Source organism: Saccopteryx leptura, unplaced genomic scaffold, assembly GCF_036850995.1.
Source record: "Saccopteryx leptura isolate mSacLep1 unplaced genomic scaffold, mSacLep1_pri_phased_curated manual_scaffold_31, whole genome shotgun sequence".
In the NCBI taxonomy this organism is placed as follows: Eukaryota; Metazoa; Chordata; class Mammalia; order Chiroptera; family Emballonuridae; genus Saccopteryx; species Saccopteryx leptura.
The window spans coordinates 197,908-217,319 of NW_027095713.1; the positions used below are offsets into that span (position 1 = coordinate 197,908).

A 19,412-nucleotide genomic window follows, 5' to 3' on the forward strand; every position below is an offset into this window, starting at 1 on the left:
GTCTGGGTGTCCCTAGACCGTGTCCCCTGTGGATAGACACCCACCCCTCCCTCTTGCTCGGCTTGCAGACAGACGGGGGGTCACCTCTGCGGACGACCAGCCCACCTTCGGCCTCCTGGAGGCCTCGGGGACCGTGTGACCCGGCCCGCCTCCGCCCCCTCATGACGCCGGGGTCCTCCTGTTATCTCTCTTCCTTCCTTTTTTTGGGGGGTGGTGGGGCCGGGGCACGCGTGCGTGTGTGTGTGTGTGTGTGTGTGAATAAACCGTGACTCCCTTTCCTGCCCCCACCTCCCTGCCTTCCTTTTAAAAGCCGGCGACCTCTGCACACATGAGTCATGAGCCGTAATCGGCAGCTGCTCGCTGGCGGTCAGGGGGAGACCTGACCTGCTGGCTGTGTCCCCGTGTGTCCCATCCTGTCCCCAGCAGGATGGGAGCGCGTGGGCCCCCGGCCACTGCCGCTGCCGCTGCCCTCTTCCTGCTGCTGGGACGCTTGCTCGCTGCCGCCGTGGCCACCGAGGACTCCGGGGAGGGAGAAGAAGCCGGAGCCGGTAGGGACCCGCGGCCACCTGTGCAGCCTCTCCCCCCATCCTCACTGTGTTCTGCACTCAGGTGCCAACAGGCTCACCCGGGTTCCTTAGATTCGAGCAACCAGGGTGAATGCTCCTTTTGGACCAATTTCAGGATGAACTTAAAAAAAAAAAAACAAAGTCCAAAAAGAGTGGGGGGGGGGGGAAAGGGGGAGAAAAAAACCCCAACAGACCAAGGTTTGTCTGCTGAGCCAAGAACCTGGCTGGCTTTTTCCCTTTCTGAGAGACGGGGGTCTTCCCTTGGGGTCCGTGGTCACCGTTCTGCAGGGGACATCACCTCAACACGGGGGGCGTCTGAGAGGCGGAGGTCTTCGCTGTCGGTGGGTCCCCGGGGTCCCGCTCGACTCCAGCTTCTCCGGACAATATCGGGGAGTCACTCTGCCGTCTGTCCTCAGAGCCGGGTTCCGGGGGGGGGGGGGTGTGCAGGGAGGGGGCGTTCCCATACAATTCTTGCTGGATTTGCCATATATAAGCTTTGGGGTGGGGAGGGGCTCATAGGAGAGGGAAGATGGGAGGCAGCCGGCTGGGGTTTGGCTCACAGGTATTTCAAACGGGGGGGGGGGGGGACTAGGCAGCGTCTGAGCCATCTCCTTGGGGACACCGGACCCACACGCTGCTCAGATTTCTGTCTCTGCTGGCGTCTTGAGCACCCCGGGTTTCCAAGGGTCCCCAACGACCCCTTTCGCCGAAACCTTGTGCCTGCAAACTGGATTGACGGAGACAGAGCCTGGATGGGGGTGTGTGTGTCCCTTTCCCGGGGGGGGGGGTTTGCTGGTGCCTGTGTGACGTTCTCCATCCAACTTGGTGCCCTGCCCATCTCTCTGTCTCGGGGAACTCAAACCAGGTCTCCCCTCCGCAGTCCTTCGAGTTGAGAGGGTCACCAGGCCTTTCCCTCAAATGCCTTTGCGCCCCCCCGAGACCCCCACGAGGCCAGACGCAAGCGTTTCAGACGGGAGGACTCGATCTGGCTTCTCTGAAGAGACTTCCAGTTGGGGACACCAGTGTCTTTCCAAGGCACACAGGGTGTTAGCACCTGAGCCTGGGGGATTTCCCCGGCAACGGAGCGGGAACACGGTTTCGGGGGGGGGCAAAGCGTGGAAGGAGGTGGTCTCCCTCGGTGGGGAACGGGCTCTGCTTTTGGGGCTGTTTGCTCCCGGCTGGCAGGTGGGGAAGACAGAGATGGTCACCTGTGTATGGGGGTGAGGGGGAGACCCCAACAGGGTCTCTCTAGACCCTCTTCTTGTGGGCACCTGCCTCCTTTAGCAACTACAGGGTCACGGCACGAATTAGGCATACGCGAGCCAGGTTTGACGGCATCTGCGTAGGTTACTATTTCGTTGATACGGGTCACACTGTGCAGGGATTATGGGGTCGAGTCTGTACGCCCCAGCACACAGATGAACCCAGAACACCCCCTCAGTTCTCAACCTGACTTTCGCGCCGAGGTGGATGTCACGCAGGGCCAGGCACAGAGATGAGTTTGGTTTTATTCTCCGAACATCCCTGTGGCTCCTGCCTGTTCATATTGTGGGATTCGTGGTGTCCACCAAAGGGACACTGAATTCCTGCGCCCTTCTCTGGACGTTAGCATGTTTGCAGACGGGATGCAGGAAAGGATCTGAGAGGAGTCACCCTGGGTCAGGGGGGGCCCTGCAGGCACCCAGTGACAGGGACCTTAGAAGAGACGGAGGAGGAGACACAGACACAGAGGAGAAGCCACGTGGGGACGGAGGCAGAGACGGGAGGGAGGCAGCCAACAGCCCAGGTGGCCACGGGGTTGTGTCTACGATCCCGCGCTCGAGCCGGCGGCGACCTCGGGCTTTCAAAGCTGCGTCCTCAGCATCCCAGCCTGACGCTCTATCCGCCGCGCCACCGCCTTGTCAGGCTCTTCCGTTATTTTCAACAGAGAGGATTGAGCATCTCATTTTTTTCATTTCTGAGCTGCCCGCACAAGGCACAGGACAGGGCTGAGGACACAGGTCCCCCCCTCCGAGCCCCCCACAGACGACTCGCTCATCCTGAACCTGCCTTCAGGTCCCACAGGGGGGAAGAAACCATGGTAGAGAGACACTGTGACCTCCTGTTTTATAGCATCGGTGCGAAGCTGCCCACACACAGTTTCTCACCCGTCCTTTCTGGAGAATTCCCGCACCCACACCCCGGTGAGGAGCATGCACGTCCCATATGCCCCCTGGACGCACCAGGAGTGGGTGACCCCATGGGGAAGCCCTTTTCTTTCTGATTTCTGACCAGTCCTCCTCCTGTCCCTCTGGGTGACCCTCTGTGTGTGTGGGGGGGGGGGGGAGGCAGGCATTGACCCACAAGGACACGCCCGCTTTCCTGTTGGGCTGTGTGACTTTTTTTTTTTTTTTTTTTTCTGAAACTGGAAACGGGGAGAGACAGTCAGACAGACTCCCGCATGCGCCCGACCGGGATCCACCCGGCACGCCCACCAGGGGGCGATGCTCTGCCCCTCTGGGGCGTCGCTCTGCCGCGACCAGAGCCACTCCAGCGCCTGGGGCAGAGGCCAAGGAGCCAACCCCAGCGCCCGGGCCATCTTTGCTCCAATGGAGCCTTGGCTGCGGGAGGGGAAGAGAGAGACAGAGAGGAAGGAGAGGGGGAGGGGTGGAGAAGCAGATGGGCGCTTCTCCTGTGTGCCCTGGCCGGGAATCGAACCTGGGTCCCCGCACGCCAGGCCGACGCTCCACCTCTTGTGTGACTGTTTTTATCGATCAGAAACCTTCCCCTGAGGGGAGCCTCCAGCTCTGACGTCACACTCTCTGAGGTCGGATGGGGGCTGCCAAACTCCGCACTCCATCTGACAGAAAGGCAACTTCCTCTTCTGAAGGTCAGGGGTTTTTCCAGCGGCGAGAACGCCCACCCTGAACAGCTCCCCGTTTCGGGAAGCTGTGGGTCACGTCCAAGAACAGCTGCTCCTCTGGTCAGTCACGCAGAGCAGGGGCGCGTCAGCGCAGAGCGGGGACCCTCTGCACACAGGCGGGGCTCGGGGAAGGGACGCCTTCAGGACTTAGCCGTGGGATTCACCTTCTTCACTACACTCTTAAATTTCAGAACTTGGGTGAGACTCCAGAATCCCATAATGGAATTATATCTATCTATCTATCTATCTATCTACCTACCTATTGTCATTATCATCTCTCTATTCATGTTCAATTTTTACATGGTTCCACTTACCTATCCACCTGCTCATCCACCTCGATGATGCTATATCTCTCCACCTCTCTATCTCTCTATCAATTGATCTCTCTATTATTCTATTATCTATCTATCTACCTACCTACCTACCTACCTACCTATTGTCATTATCATCTATCTATCTATCTATCTATCTATCTATCTATCTATCTATCATCTATCTATGTATCTACCTACCTACCTATTGTCATTATCATCTATCTATCTATCTATCCATCTATCTACCTATTGTCATTATCATCTATCTATCTATCTATTGTCATTATCATCTATCTATCTACCTATTGTCATTATCATCTATCTATCTATCTACCTATTGTCATTATCATCTATCTATCTACCTATTGTCATTATCATCTATCTATCAATCTATCTATCTATCTACCTATTGTCATTATCATCTATCTATCTATCTATCTATCTATTGTCATTATCATCTATCTATCTATCTATCTATCTATCTATCTATCTATCTATCTACCTACCTACCTATTGTCATTATCATCTATCTATCTATCTACCTATTGTCATTATCATCTATCTATCTATCTATCTATCTATCTATCTATCTATCTACCTATTGTCATTATCATCTATCTATCTATCTATCTATCTATCTATCTATCTATCTACCTATTGTCATTATCATCTATCTATCTATCTATCTATCTATCTATCTATCTATCTACCTATTGTCATTATCATCTATCTATCTACCTACCTACCTACCTACCTACCTACCTATTGTCATTATCATCTCTCTATCCATGTTCAATTTTTATAAAGGTTCCACCCCATTCAATTTTTCCTTCATTTTCCCTTTCCCTCCCAAATTCATTTCGTTTTCTATGCGCTCGGCACAGGACGGAGCACGGCGGGTCACGCCAGGGTGTCCGTCAAAAAAAAACGAGTGAGATGAAACCAGTCAAAAGCAGCCCACGCAGGGCCCACTGGGGTCCTGAAGAATTGCTGTCACGTCGGGGCAGAATTCAGGGAATTGAGAGACTGGCTCTGTCACTGGACGAATGGACAGACTGTAGAATTCTGACCCACCACCTGCAGCAACCTGTCCCCCCAGAAAACCCGGCTACTTGATTCATCATGGGCGGTGTTGCTAATTTTTGTCCCCGGTTCCAACTTCGGGCTGAGCAGAGAAACTCAAGTGTGTCCAGCACCCAGTCCTGTGGGACGCCCTACTTCTAGTTTGCCGCCGACACCGGACGCAGCGGGGACATCCCCTCGGTGTCGTGGCGACGCCCTCGGACTCGCCCGCCCCCGGCTGGAGGGTCTTGGCCGAATGTGAGGGGTGGCGGCCGAGTCTGCTGTGAGGGAAAGTTGTCAATCAGCAGCCTCCGCCTGTTCTCGCCCGAGTGGGTCTCTCTGTGCGTCCCAATGGCACGTGCGGACGGCCAGTGGCCAGCGCCCTTGGAGAAGGGACGAGGAATCGGGGATCGGAGACCCTGAGAGAGGCGTGCGTGAACCACGGGGTGGGTTTGGGAAAATGGGTCGGATCTGGATGCGTCCGGGAGGCCGTGGTGGGTGGGGGGCCGGGAGGTGGTTGACTCTGCACAGTGAGACTAGGTGTGACCCCGTGAACGCTCAGCGGGTGGAACACCGACGGACACTTGAGGAGGGAGCGAGAAAGCACAGGTCTGGGGCCGCGATCTGTATGCGCCTCCGACCCCAGGGGCAGCGCCTGGACCCGGTGCTGAGTGTGGTGGGGGTTCTCCGACCAAGGGACCCCCACATACCTCCATCTCAGAGTTTGTGGTGGGGAGCTCTCTTCCTGCCTGTCACCCACATCTCGCTGGCCGCTAGGGATTGTCCACTTATCTATCCACCTGGTCATCCACCTCAATGATGCTACATCTCTCCACCTCTCTATCTCTCTATCGAATGATCTCTCTATTATTCTATCATCTATCTATCTATCTATCTATCTATCTATCTATCTATTGTCATTATCATCTATCTATCCATTCATCCATCTACCTGTCCACCATATCTGTCTGTCTGTCCGTCCATCCATCCATCCATCCATCCATCTATCCATCCATCCATCCTTACTTTCATCTATCTATCTATCTATCTATCTATCTATCTATCTATCTATCTATCTATCTATCTATCTATCTATCGTCTATGTATGTATGTATATGTATCTATTTATCTATCTATGTATCTATCCATCTATCATCTATCTATTATCTATCTATCTATCTATCTATCTATTGTCATTATCATCTATCTATCCATCCATCCATCTACCTGTCCACCATATCTGTCTGTCCGTCCATCCATCCATCCATCCAACCATCCTTACTTTCATCTATCTATCTATTTATCTATCTATCTATCTATCTATCTATCTATCTATCTATCTATCTATCTATCTATCTATTGTCATTATCATCTATCTATCCATCCATCCATCTACCTGTCCACCATATCTATCTGTCTGTCTGTCTGTCCATCCATCTATTCATCCATCTATTTGTCCTTACTTTCATCCATCTATCTATCTATCTACCTATCTATCTATCATCTATGTATGTATGTATGTATGTATGTATCTATCTATCTATGTATCCATCTATCTCTCTATCTATCTATCTATGTTCTATGTATGTACATATGTATGTATGTATCTATCTATCATGTATGTATGTATGTATGTATGTATGTATCTATCTATCTATGTATCTATCTATGCTATCTATGTATCCATGTATCTATCATTTATCTATGTATTGTCATCATTATCTATTCATCCATTTATTTACCTATCCACCATATCTCTCTCTCTGTCTGTCTATCCATCCATCATCTATCTATCTATCTATGTATCTATGTATCTATCTATCTAACTATCTATCATCTATCCATTTGTCTATTCAAACACTCCAGGTTCATTCTCCCCTCCTCCCACCTTTCCAAATGTGACCCTCCCTTCTCTGACAGGTGCACACACACCTGTCCTTCTCTACAGTATCCCTGCCTGTTCGCTCAGTGCTGAAATACACCTGTCCACTCCTCTTGGGGTGACCAACCCAGACCCTCGCAGAAACCAGACCGACGACAACCTGAGTAACTTCACAAAATAAAAATAAAATCAAAACGAAAGATCGAGAGACTCACGTGTCCTCGACCTGCCCCTCAGCTCAGGTTGTCATGTGCGGTGTTCTGAGTAGGACAGTGAGCTTGGTGGACCAGATATGGTGGACAGGTAGATGGATGGATGGATAGATAATGACAATAGGTAGGTAGGTAGATAGATAGATGATAGATGATGAAAGTAAAGATGGATGGATGAATGGATGGACAGACAGATATGGTGGACAGGTAGATGGATGGATGGATAGATAGATAATAATGACAGACAGATAGATAGATAGATAGATGATAGATAATAGATAGATAGATACATAGATACCTAAATAGATACATACATACATACATAGATGATAGATAGATAGATGAAAGTAAGGATAGATGGATGGATGGACAGACAGACAAACAGATATGGTGGACAGGTAAATGGATGAATGGATAGATAGATGATAATGACAATAGATAGATAGATAGATAGATAGATAGATAGATAGATAGATGATAGATAGATAGATAGATAGATGATAGATAGATAGATAGATGATAGATAGATAGATGATATATAGATAGATAGATGATATATAGATAGATAGATGATAGATAGATAGATAGATAGATAGATAGATAGATGGATGATAGAATAACAGAGAGATCAATCGATAGAGAGATAGCCAGGTGGAGAGATATAGCATCATCGAGGTGGACGAGCAGGTGGATAGGTAAGTGGACATGTCCCTAGTGGCCAACGAGAGCTTTCCATAACCTTGGTGGACCCTGCCCGTTGCCTCTGTCTCTGTGTCCACACACGATGGCGTCACTGGACACACAGTGTGTTCTCGTCACCGTAATTGCTGGTCCTGAAAACCAGGACAAGAAGGACAACTGGAATCTTGCTCCTGGATTGTCTCTCGGGGTAACTGGTCCGAGCAAGCTTCACAGATACCCCTGCACCTGTTACCGACATCACTAGTGACTGTCTCCTTCAAATTCTTTTTGGTGAAAGTCCTGGTTTTTCTCCTTTCCTCTAAAACAACGTATCGTTTTCCTGACAAATGTTCTGACGCCACTTGACACATCGCACACGTTTGTCTGCGTGGCCTCACACTTTATTCTATTTGTCTTTTTTAATATTTTTTATTTTTATTTTTTTATGCAGGAGAAGAATTGCAATTTCAGATCATCAACTTTAATTACAAAACCGTGCGGGTGACCTGGAACACCAGCGAATTCACGGGGGCTAATTTGACTTTCCTCTACGGGTGAGTGCCCCTCGGGAAGAAAAAGAATTTAAAATTAAAAAAAAAAAGTGCTGGCGCTGGCCGGTTGGCTCAGTGGTAGAGCGTCGGCCTGGTGTGCGGGAGTCCCGGGTTCGATTCCCGGCCAGGGCACACAGGAGAAGCGCCCATCTGCTTCTCCACCCCTCCCCCCTTCCTCTCTGTCTCTCTCTTCCCCTCCCGCAGCCAAGGCTCCATTGGAGCAAAGATGGCCCGGGCACTGGGGATGGCTCCTTGGCCTCTGCCCCAGGCGCTAGAGTGGCTCTGGTCGTGGCAGAGCGACGCCCCGGAGGGGCAGAGCATTGCCCCCTGGTGGGCGTGCCGGGTGGATCCCGGTCGGGCGCATGCGGGAGTCTGTCTGACTATCTCTCCCTGTTTCCAGCTTCAGAAAAATACAAAAAATTTAAAAAAAAATAAAAAAAAAGTGCTAAAATATCTCTTTTCCTGAGATACCAGCAATCGAGACAGCCGGGAGAGAAAGCTACGAATTGTCAGAATGTGTCGGTGTGAACGTGTGTGCGTGTGTGTGCGCGCGCGCGCGGTTTCTTGCTACAACAGCCGTTCCCCAAACCCAGACTGGTGATGACACAGTCATGCTTGAAACTACCTAGACTCCTGTCTGCACATTCACAACTCACCCTGCTTTGTCCAGGGTCACCTAGACCCTCAGAGAGCTACCTTTCTCCAGCAGTTTTGTTGTTGCCTGGAAATATCACCTGCCATGCAGCCGTGACAATGAAGCTTCCAAAAATTGCACGGCGGCTGACCAGGGGCCACTTTGAGAAACATATGTCTCTCTCTCTCTCTCTTTCTCTCTTTTGTGACAGAGACAGAGAGGGACAGACAGACAGGAAGGGAGAGAGATGAGAAGCATCAATCATCAGTTTTTCATTGCAATACCTTAGTTGTTCATTGATTGCTCTCTCATATGTGCCTTGACCGGGGGGCTTCAACAGACCGAGTGACCCCTTGTTCGAGCCAGCGACCTTGGGTCCAAACTGGTGAGCTTTTTGCTCAAACCAGATGAGCCTGCACTCAAGCCGGCGACCTTGGGGTCTCGAACCTGGGTCCTCCGCATCCCAGTCCGACGCTCTATCCACTGCGCCACCGCCTGGTCAGGCATATGTCTTTCTATTTATGTGTTTCTTTCCCTTGCTTTCCACACTCAAAGACGTGAGTCCGCAGGTGGGAGGAAGGGATTTTCCCAACCCTCACCCAGTGCATTTAGTCTCAGTTCTACAAGCAAGGACCTAGGATGGGTGTGTGGGTGGTTATCTGCGGTCTGATAGCCCGTGAGGGTCACGGGGAAACACGCAGAGAAGGGAAACTCGAAGATGAATCGATTTGGAAAATCGGACTCACACGGGAAAGAAGGAATAATAAATAATCAAATGGATTTTCCAGATGGCCAGAAAGATGAGTCACTTCAGTCTCCTGAGCGCTGGTTTGATTTTCTGTATTTACTAAGGAAGGACATTTTCATTGGGGTGCAGCTTGGGTTTGAGGTGTGGAGGGCGGAGGGTGAGTGGTCTCATGCTGGGTGCGAGATGCTTCTGGTGACAGAGCTGCCCCTTCTTGGCACATCACCAACGAGGCATCTTCAAACCATAGACATTCAGGCCTGACCTGTGGTGGCACAGTGGATAAAACGTCAACCTGGAAATGCTGAGGTCGCCGGTTCGAAACCCTGGGCTTGCCTGGTCAAGGCACATATGGGAGTTGATGCTTCCAGATCCTCCCCACCTTCTCTCTCTCTGTCTCTCTCTCCTCTCTCTCTCCCTCTCTGTCTCTCTCTCTCCTCTCTAAAATGAATAAATAAAATTTAAAAAACAAAACAAAACCATAGACATTCATTCTGTCCCTGTTCTGGACAGTAGGGGTCTGAAACCCAGGCGTCCAAAGGTCACGCTCCCTCCGGGGGCTCCAGGGAGGATCCCCCCTGCCTCTCCCTCCAGCTCCTGGGGCTCCAGGCATCCCCCAGGGCTGGTGGCCGCCTCCCTCCCGTCTCTGCCTCCGTCCCCACGTGGCTTCTCCTCTGTGTCTGTGTCTCCTCCTCCGTCTCTTCTGAGGTCCCTGTCACTGGGTGCAGGCAGGGCCCCCCCCGACCCAGGGGTGACTCGTCTCAGACCCTTCCCTCCATCCCGTCTGCAAAGATGTATTTCCAAATAAGGTCTTCGTCAGAGGTTGCTGGGATCGGGACATCAACTTGCCTTGAGATTGTCACCCTCTCCGACCCTCACGGAAGCCACTCGAGGGGTTTATTTATTTATTTATTTTTGTATTTTTCTGAAGCTGGAAACGGGGAGAGACAGTCAGATAGACTCCCGCATGCGCCCGACCAGGATCCACCCGGCACGCCCACCAGGGGGTGATGCTCTGCCCCTCCGGGGCGTCGCTCTGCCGTGACCAGAGCCACTCTAGCGCCTGGGGCAGAGGCCAAGGAGCCATCCCCAGCGCCCGGGCCATCTTTGCTCTAGTGGAGCCTTGGCTGCGGGAGGGGAAGAGAGAGACAGAGAGGAAGGAGAGGGGGAGGAGTGGAGAAGCAGATGGGCGCTTCTCCTGTGTGCCCTGGCCGGGAATCGAACCCGGGACTTCTGCACGCCAGGCCGATGCTCTACTGCTGAGCCAACCGGCCAGGGCCTCACTCGAGGGGTTTAAACCTTCAAGTGAGGGAGGGTACTTTTCCGTTTGGCCAGGTCTTGCCCATCAGGGGGAGGGGCTCACTGAAGTGGACGAAGCAGGGACCCCACCCAGCTGAGCGCAGGACAGAGAAACGCCCCCCCAGGAGCCCAGGACGTGTGAACAGCAGACAAAGCGAAGACGTCATTTCCAAAGGTGATCGACAGCCACCCGGCTCTCTGTTATTTCTGTTATTTCTGACCGCAGTTTCCACGGGAACGAGCTCCGCCCGTGTTCGCAGTACCTGCTCCGGGGAGGGCGCACGGCCGGCTGCCTGCTGGACGCCGAGGGCGACACCGTCATGAAGTTTTCCATCCGGAACGGGACACGGTCTCTTCTCTCCCGGTCCGTGTGGATCAGCTATTACCGTAAGTAAGTGCCCCGGAAGGCATTCGCCTGTAGAGCTGACACACACGGAAGACTTCCAGAAAGTTCTGCCTCGCGCTATGCAGAACAGGGCAGGGGCGCCCCGCACCCCGAGCGTGGAACCCCGGAGGGGGGGGGCGCCCTGGGGAGGCTGTGATGTCACAGAAGGAGCCCAAATTTCTTTGCTGCTTTTCCCTCCAAACGTGAGGAAAAAGATCAACAGCCTACACACCCTCATCAAACTCCGTTGATTCTCCTTAAATACTTCGAGATTCCACGCTTGCCTTTCAATGAGGGAATGTTGCACAGGTGGAGAAACTCTCTGTCCAAAACACAGACTCTTTATTGCAGGGGTCCCCAAACTACGGCCCCCTGAGGCCATTTATCGGGCCCCCCACCGCACTTCCGGAAGGGGCACCTCTTTCATTGGTGGTCAGTGAGAGGAGCATAGTTCCCATTGAAATACTGGTCAGTTTGTTGATTTTAAATTGACTTGTTCTTTATTTTAAATATTGTATTTGTTCCCGTTTTGTTTTTTTTTTTACTTTAAAATAAGATATGTGCAGTGTGCATAGGGATTTGTTCATAGGTTTTTTTTTTATAGTCCGGCCCTCCAACGGTCTGAGGGACAGTGAACTGGCCCCCTGTGTAAAAAGTTTGGGGACCCCTGCTTTATTGTATATTCCTGGCAGATAGCGGGATTTTTTTTTGTGTGTGTGTGTGTGTGTGTGTGTTTGTGTTTGGAGACGGGTGTGAAAGGTCAATCTCAGAACCTAGTGAAACTGATCGACCCCCCCTCCCGTATTGATAAAAATCACTCATAGATAGCTTCCTACGCTTGTCACAACAAGTTACCCCAAAAGAGTGGCTTCGGTTTGACATTTGCTGTCTCATCGCCGGAGGGAAAGGACCAGGGGTCCAGCAATCAATGTCTCAATAGAGTCTGCTCGCCAGGAAGGCTCTGAGAGGACACCTGTGTGAATGATTCAATGTTAGCTTTTGGGGGCGGTGGGTTCCGGAAACCCTGGGAGTTGGTTTATAGACGCATTCTCCCACACAGCCTCTGTGTCCACACGCAGATGTGTGTGTGTGTGTGTGTGTGTGTGACTCTTCTTGTCACAAGGACACCAACACAATCGGTAGAGGTCCCGCCCTACTTGGCTTCAATCTCCTTTCAAATTAAACAGTCCTATTTCCAAACGGGCCACCTCCTGAGGTCCTCAGGGGGTGAAGGACATCAACGTGTCTTTCCTGAGGACGACGTGATGCATCCCATCACACAAACACCACAGTTTTTTGGGGGGTTGTTTTTTGTTTGTTTGTTTGTTTTTCATGCAATTTCAGGAACATCCTGACACACCTCGGCTGCTCAGGTTCAAACCCTCTGTCACAAACGTCACAGAGACAAAGGGGATCCCAGTCCCGTCAGGGACTAAGAGAAGCAGCCACCCAGGCGGAAGGAAGCAATTCTAACCACACCATGCTGTCCGGGTGGAGATGGCCAACATCCATCTCTGCAGAGGTTGACGCTGGCTCTGTCATCTTCTCCTCGTTAGTGAAACCCAGGTCCCCAACGGACCTGAAGTTCCGGTGGCACCCAGAGGCGGTTACGGTGACCTGTTCCGACCTGCCTTACCGAAATCTCCTGTATGAAATTCAGTACAAGAGCAGCTTTGACACCGGCTGGCAGGTGCGTACTAGCGTGTCTTATCAGGGTTGGTGTGATCGAATGTCCCCAAGTCTGAAGACTCGTAGAGAGAGATAGAGAGAGAGAGAGAGAGAGAGAGAGAGAGAGAGAGAGTGGTATTGAGTTTGATTTTAAAGAATTGCCTTTGCCTGACCTGTGGTGGCGCAGTGGATAAAGCATTGACCTGGAACAACACTGAGGTCACTGGTTCAAAACCCTGAGCTTGCCTGGTCAAGGCATATATGGGAGTTGATGCTTCCTGCTCCTCCCCCCTTCTCTCTCTCTCTCTCTCTCTCTCTCTCTCTCTCTCATTCTAACTCTCTCTCCTCTCTAAAAAATGAATAAATAAGTATAAAAAATTAAAAAAACAATTCTTTGTGATGACAGACACTGGCGGATCTCAGGCCAGTGGGCTAGAAACTCCAAACTCCAGCCGAGTTTGCTGTCAGGGTCTCTGCACAAACTCCTTTGTCTCTGAAACGCTCCGAGGTCACGCCGTCCGCCGGTCGGATTGCAGGCCACCCGCTTTACGGAGTGACTTGACGGTCAACGGGTTAGGGATGTGAGTGACGTCGGCACCATCCGTTCTGGGCAGGATCGGGACCGGAACGTGACCGCAGAAAGTGGACACCGGGTCCGGCCAGCTCGACGCATAAAATTCGTCGCGCTCGTAGCCTCTCCGCCCATCTGTTCCTGTACCTCCCAGACACGTCCTGGCTCTCTGAGCGTAGGGACACGATTTGTGGAATAGAGGAAAAGTGTGTGCAAATCCACGGCTCACTGTGGCCGTCCGTAGTTAACGAGGCAGCATGTAAACAAGACAAGGAGCTCCTCGTCACACTAGAATCGAGCCGATAGGAAGCAGGTACAAAGAGCAGGTGGCATCACCTGCGGCCAGATGTGGCGAGATGCCCACTCCTGGAGGTGCCCGAGGGAAGTGTGAGATCACTTTAGAGGGGCTCTCCTAACGGTTAGACATTAGCCTTGGAAGAGTTTGTTAGGGTCCTTCTCCTGGGACTCAGCCATTTTGTAATTCTGCGAATGCCTGTGTCCGTGGACTCCTGGCTACACCGGGTTGACCAGAAACCCATAGCTGGTGGCCCAATCCAGAGAGTCAGAGACAAGAAGACAGGGTGAGTCTCACAGGGCATCCTCGGCTCAGGTGCTTCAAATAGCTCGGTGGCTGAGCGACGGAGCAACAGCTCCAGATGGGCAGAGTTTCACCCCTTAGTGGGCTTGCCGGGTGGATCCTGGTCAGGGCACGTGCGGGAGTCTGTCACTCTATCTCCCCTCCTCTCACTGAATTTTTTTTTAAAAATTGATCCTGAGAAAAGAATTCAAAAGGTGGTTGAGTTTGATGTTGCAAAGACATCTGTTGGAGTATTATCTAGATACAGAGGATTGGCAGCACTGACTGGATAAGCAGTCAACAAATTGTGGTTCAATTATATAATAAAATTATATGTTATATAGTATATTCATTGTCATATAACATAATATATTACAGTATAGATACTGTTGTATCGTATAGAATAAAAAATTAAAAAGCCGTCATAGGGTGCTTTGTGCAATATTTAGTCACAGGAAGCAATTCATAGACTAAAAAAAAAAAAAAAACCATTGTGTTTTATGAGTATTTCTGGGAGGAAAACAAATGATATGCATTTGTTCATTTTGTTCCTATTTTGGGGTTTGAATAAAGAAGGTTTTTAAGTGTTTGTTTTTTTTTTGATTGTGCCTTGACGTGCTGGTGCTTTCTAAAATGCCCAAAGTAAGGATGCCTTATCGTTATCTTCATAAAGGCAGCGTTCCGTTGTTAGAGCCAAGAACGCGTCACTTGCGAATTCTCCAGAAGCATCTGAAGGAGTAATTGTTGTAAAAGGGTTTATTTATTTATTTATTTATTTATTTATTTCCCCTTTTTAAAATTAAATTTAATGCAGTGATATTGATAAATCAGGGTATATATGTTGAGAGAAAACATCTCCAGGTTATTTTGACATTTGATTATGCTGCATACCCCTCACCCAAAGTCAAATTGTCTTCTGTCACCTTCTATCTGGTTTTTTTTTTTGTTTTTTTTTTTTGTATTTCTCCGAAGCTGGAAACGGAGAGAGACAGTCAGACAGACTCCCGCATGCGCCCGACCGGGATCCACCCAGCACGCCCACCAGGGGCGACGCTCTGCCCACCAGGGGGCGATGCTCTGCCCCTCCGGGGCGTCGCTCTGTTGCGACCAGAGCCACTCCAGCGCCTGGGGCAGAGGCCAAGGAGCCATCCCCAGTGCCCGGGCCATCTTTGCTCCAATGGAGCCTTGGCTGCGGGAGGGGAAGAGAGAGACAGAGAGGAAGGAGAGGGGGAGGGGTGGAGAAGCAGATGGGCGCTTCTCCTGTGTGCCCTGGCTGGGAATTGAACCCGGGACCCCTTGCATGCCAGGCCGATGCTCTACCACTGAGCCAACCAGCCAGGGCTATCTGGTTTTCTTTGTGCCCCTCCCCTCCCCCACCCCCTCTCTCCTCACCCCCGTTGCCATCACATTCTTGTCCATGTCTCTGAGTATCATTTTTATGTCCCAGATGGGTTCATACAGTTCTTTTCTGTTTGGAGGGGAGCACAGAGATGACGACTTGGTTGGTTTCGGGTGCTGTTCTGAGTGCGAGTTCCGGACAGACCCAGGAAGGGACACAGGGCGTAGGCAAGGATGCAGGGACATTGAGCTGCCGGGACAGAGACAGATAATCCAGGTGGAGTCACTGGTGGTCGTGTCTGTCTGTCCCCAAGTCCCAGGAGCTGGAGAACACCTGCCATGTGACCATCCCGGGCTTGGACGTGGACAGGTGTTACTCCTTCCGGGCCAGGGTGAGCACCGTGGAGGACGTGTACGGCCCGGAAACCTACCCCAGCGACTGGACAGAGGTGGCCCACCAGCAGGGGGGTGAGCACACAGGTATGCGTGTTACGCAGCCGCGCGGCCCCGTCGAGGGCTGGCACCCTGGGTTTGCGGGGGGAGACGGTGTGCGGCCAGGGCACTCGAAAACACACACGGCTCCATTCCATGCCCAGGGGTCCACTTAAAGGCAATAGTTCTGCCTATGTTTAGACAGCCTTGGTCCTGGGGCCAGTTTTGATTTGTTTGTTTTTTTTCCTTCCATGAACTCAGCAAGAGTAGAGACTAGTACCATTGGTGAATGTTGTCACACTGATGTTGGTATGGATGTGCAGACAGACAGTGATAGATACACAGTGGAGATGGATCGGTAAATGATGGCTGGATGATTTGTAGGTAAATAGATAGATAGATAGATGATAGATAGATAGATAAATGATGTATGGATACATGGATGAATGGATGAATGGATGAAAGGATGGATGGATGGATAGGTGGATCGATGGGTGGATGGATAATGGATGGTGGATGGATGGATGGATGGATAGATAAGTGGATGGATAATGGATAGGTAGATGGATGGATGGATGGATGGATGGATGGATGATGGATGGATGGATGGATGATGAATGGTGGATGGATGGATGGATGGATGGATGGATGGATGGATGGATAAGTGGATGGATAATGGATAGGTAGATGGATGGATGGGTGGATGGATGATGGATGGATGGATAAACTGATGATGGATGGATGGATGGATAGATAAGTGGATGGATAATGGATAGGTAGATGAATGGATGTGTGGATAGATGATGGATGGTAGATAGAAGGATGGATGGATGGAAGGATGGATAGATGGAAGGATGGATGGATGGATGGATGGGTGGATGGTTGGATAGTTGATGGATGGATGGGTGGATGGATGGTGGATGGATGGATGATGGATGGTGGATGGATGGATGGATGATGGATGGATGGATGGATGATGGATGGATGGAAGGATGGGTGGATGGATGATGGATGGATGGAAGGATGGGTGGATGGATGATGGATGGATGATGGATGGTGGATGGAAGGATGGGTGGATGGATGATGGATGGATGAGTGACTGACAGGTGATAGCCAAAAGCTCCCCTCGACACCCTCACCCTCCCCCCATGGCAGTGCTGGTACCCAAGGGCAGTGTGTTGAGCCCATACTACCTTCTCGATGTCTGTCTGTCTGGAGACACCTTCCCTCTCTTGAGGATACTTCCAACTGAAGTCCAGATTTGCTGACGTTTCTATACGGACATGTATACGGGAGAACAAAGATGGCCATAAGTGGAGGTGGGAGAGTTCGAGCCCGATCACGTATCGTGTTGGAAACAGACAGCATCTGTCTGTTTTTGTTGTTGTTGTTGTTTTGATTCAGATTCCTGCCGGGAGAAAACAGTTTTCTCAAAATTTATTTTAATTTACGGCCTGGTGGCCTTCCTCACCGTCTTCCTCCTCTTCCTGTCTTCGTGGAAACTGCGAAGGTAAGGGTGACAATCCCGGGTCTCCTCAGACACACGGGCAGGGGGCTTGGGTTCCAGTGTGTCCCAGACGTGGAGGAAAAAGGAGGAAATGTTCAGTGTGGTCACTTGGATTCTCACGTCCCCCTCACAAGGTTCATCCGGTTTTTCAATCCAGTTACAGATGGAACAAAACACTATTCTTGCAAGACCTTAGACAACTTCCCAAAAGTAGCATGTGGAGTCACTCTCCCTGTGAACCTTGTGTACAGTTTTATTATTTTTTTGTATTTTTCTGAAGCTGGAAACGGGAGGCAGTCAGACAGACTCCTGCATGCACCCGACCGGGATCCACCCGGCACGCCCACCAGGGGGTGATGCTCTGCCCATCTGGGGCGTTGCTCTGTTGCAACCAGAGCCATTCTTGCGCCTGAGGCAGAGGCCACAGAGCCATCCTCAGCACCCGGGCCAACTTTGCTCCAATGGAGCCTCGGCTGCGGGAGGGGAAGAGAGAGACAGAGAGGAAGGAGAGGGGGAGGGGTGGAGAAGCAGATGGGCGCTTCTCCTGTGTGCCCTGGCCGGGAATCGAACCCGGGACTTTTGCACGCCAGGCTGATGCTCTACCACTGAGCCAACCGGCCAGGGGAACTTGCGTACAATTTCATCACCGCTCTTTCCGTCTTTATCCAAACTTACCTGTGCCCAGGTGTGTTCGGCTCTGAGGATGTCGGACGGGTTCTGGGCCCCGTCTTTGTTTCTCCGGATGAGGTTTCCATGGCAACGGGAGGGGACGGTGGATCGGCCAGGCGTGAGCCACGGTCCTTGCGTGGGGTCTGAGCCCTGTGGGGTTGGACATCCTCCAAGATGTGCCGTTGTAGTGGGATTGGTACAGCCTGAGAGATGCTTCATTTAGTTCTCACAAATTGTCCACTGTCTCCATCCACCCTTCTCTGTCTCTTTCTCCGGCTCAAGTGGGTGCCCCCATCCTCATCCCATACGCTAGGAAAGAACGAGGTGCAGTCAGAAGAGAAAGGACGTGTCTGGTCTCTTTAATACCAAATTGAAGCAACCTCCTGCCTCCCCCCCAAGAGAGAGATGTTTCTCTCTCTCAGACCTGGAGGCTGGAAGTCTGAGAACTAGATGTGAGCAGGGCTGGGGCCTCTCTCCTGGGTGTGCAGATAACCATCTCCTCCCCGAGTCTGGTCTGTTACAAAGACTCTCGTCATAGGCCCTGGCCGGTTGGCTCAGCGGTAGAGCGTCGGCCTGGCGTGCGGGGGCCCCGGGTTTGATTCCCGGCCAGGGCACATATGAGAAGCGCCCATTTGCTTCTCCACCCCCCCTCCTTCCTCTCTGTCTCTCTCTTCCCCTCCCACAGCCGAGGCTCCATTGGAGCAAAGATGGCCCGGGCACTGGGGATGGCTCCTTGGCCTCTGCCTCAGGCGCTAGAGTGGCTCTGGTCGCGGCAGAGCGACGCCCCGGAGGGGCAGAGCATCGCCCCCTGGTGGGCAGAGCGTCGCCCCTGGTGGGCGTGCCGGGTGGATCCCGGTCGGGCGCATGCGGGAGTCTGTCTGACTGCCTCCCATTTTCAGCTTCAGAAAAATACACACACACACACAAAAGACTCTTATCATATCTATTAAATTACAACCTCTTAGGTGCAGTGCCCGAGGGTGTGTGAATTAAACTGAGCAAAGGCAGATGCAAAGCAGAAAAGGCACATGTTTCTTGAGTAATGTAACCTTTTCACACACACACACACACACACACACACACACGGGCAGCATCTCAGAAAAGAAACAAAAGGCCTCGAAAGGCAATTAGTCTGAGGCAGAGGCCGTTCACCATTTAAACAAAGAGTGAGAAGTTGGGGAGCAGCCACCAGACAGAGGAACCCAGGGGTCTGAATCGCAGAGAGGCGAGGGATGAGAAAACCTACGGAGGAAATGAACGGTTTATCAAGTTTGTCTGCGGGGTTGTTATCTGGATATCTCCGCAGGTGATAAGACTCGGTTTTGCATTTCTTGGTGCGGAAGGGGGGCGGTGCCTTTACGGACGCATGGAGTTTCCTTTGCGAACGGGGATGGGAACCTGCTCTTGGGCAGACCGG

The 19,412-nt window shown here is 51.4% G+C and overlaps 1 protein-coding gene across 2 annotated transcripts in view; it reads left to right on the forward strand.

The window, feature by feature from the left end:
- Positions 1–354: 354 nt before the first annotated feature.
- CRLF2 (cytokine receptor like factor 2) overlaps positions 355–19,412 on the forward strand; it is a 25,278-nt gene continuing 6,220 nt past the window's right edge. For both annotated transcript variants that reach the window (XM_066358067.1, XM_066358068.1), the window contains exons 1-6: positions 355–548; positions 8,071–8,173; positions 11,075–11,235; positions 12,790–12,923; positions 15,702–15,867; positions 17,224–17,329. In XM_066358067.1, the coding sequence (XP_066214164.1) occupies positions 428–548; positions 8,071–8,173; positions 11,075–11,235; positions 12,790–12,923; positions 15,702–15,867; positions 17,224–17,329 (791 nt within the window). In that variant the 5' untranslated portion in view covers positions 355–427. The remainder of the gene's footprint in view (positions 549–8,070; positions 8,174–11,074; positions 11,236–12,789; positions 12,924–15,701; positions 15,868–17,223; positions 17,330–19,412) is intronic.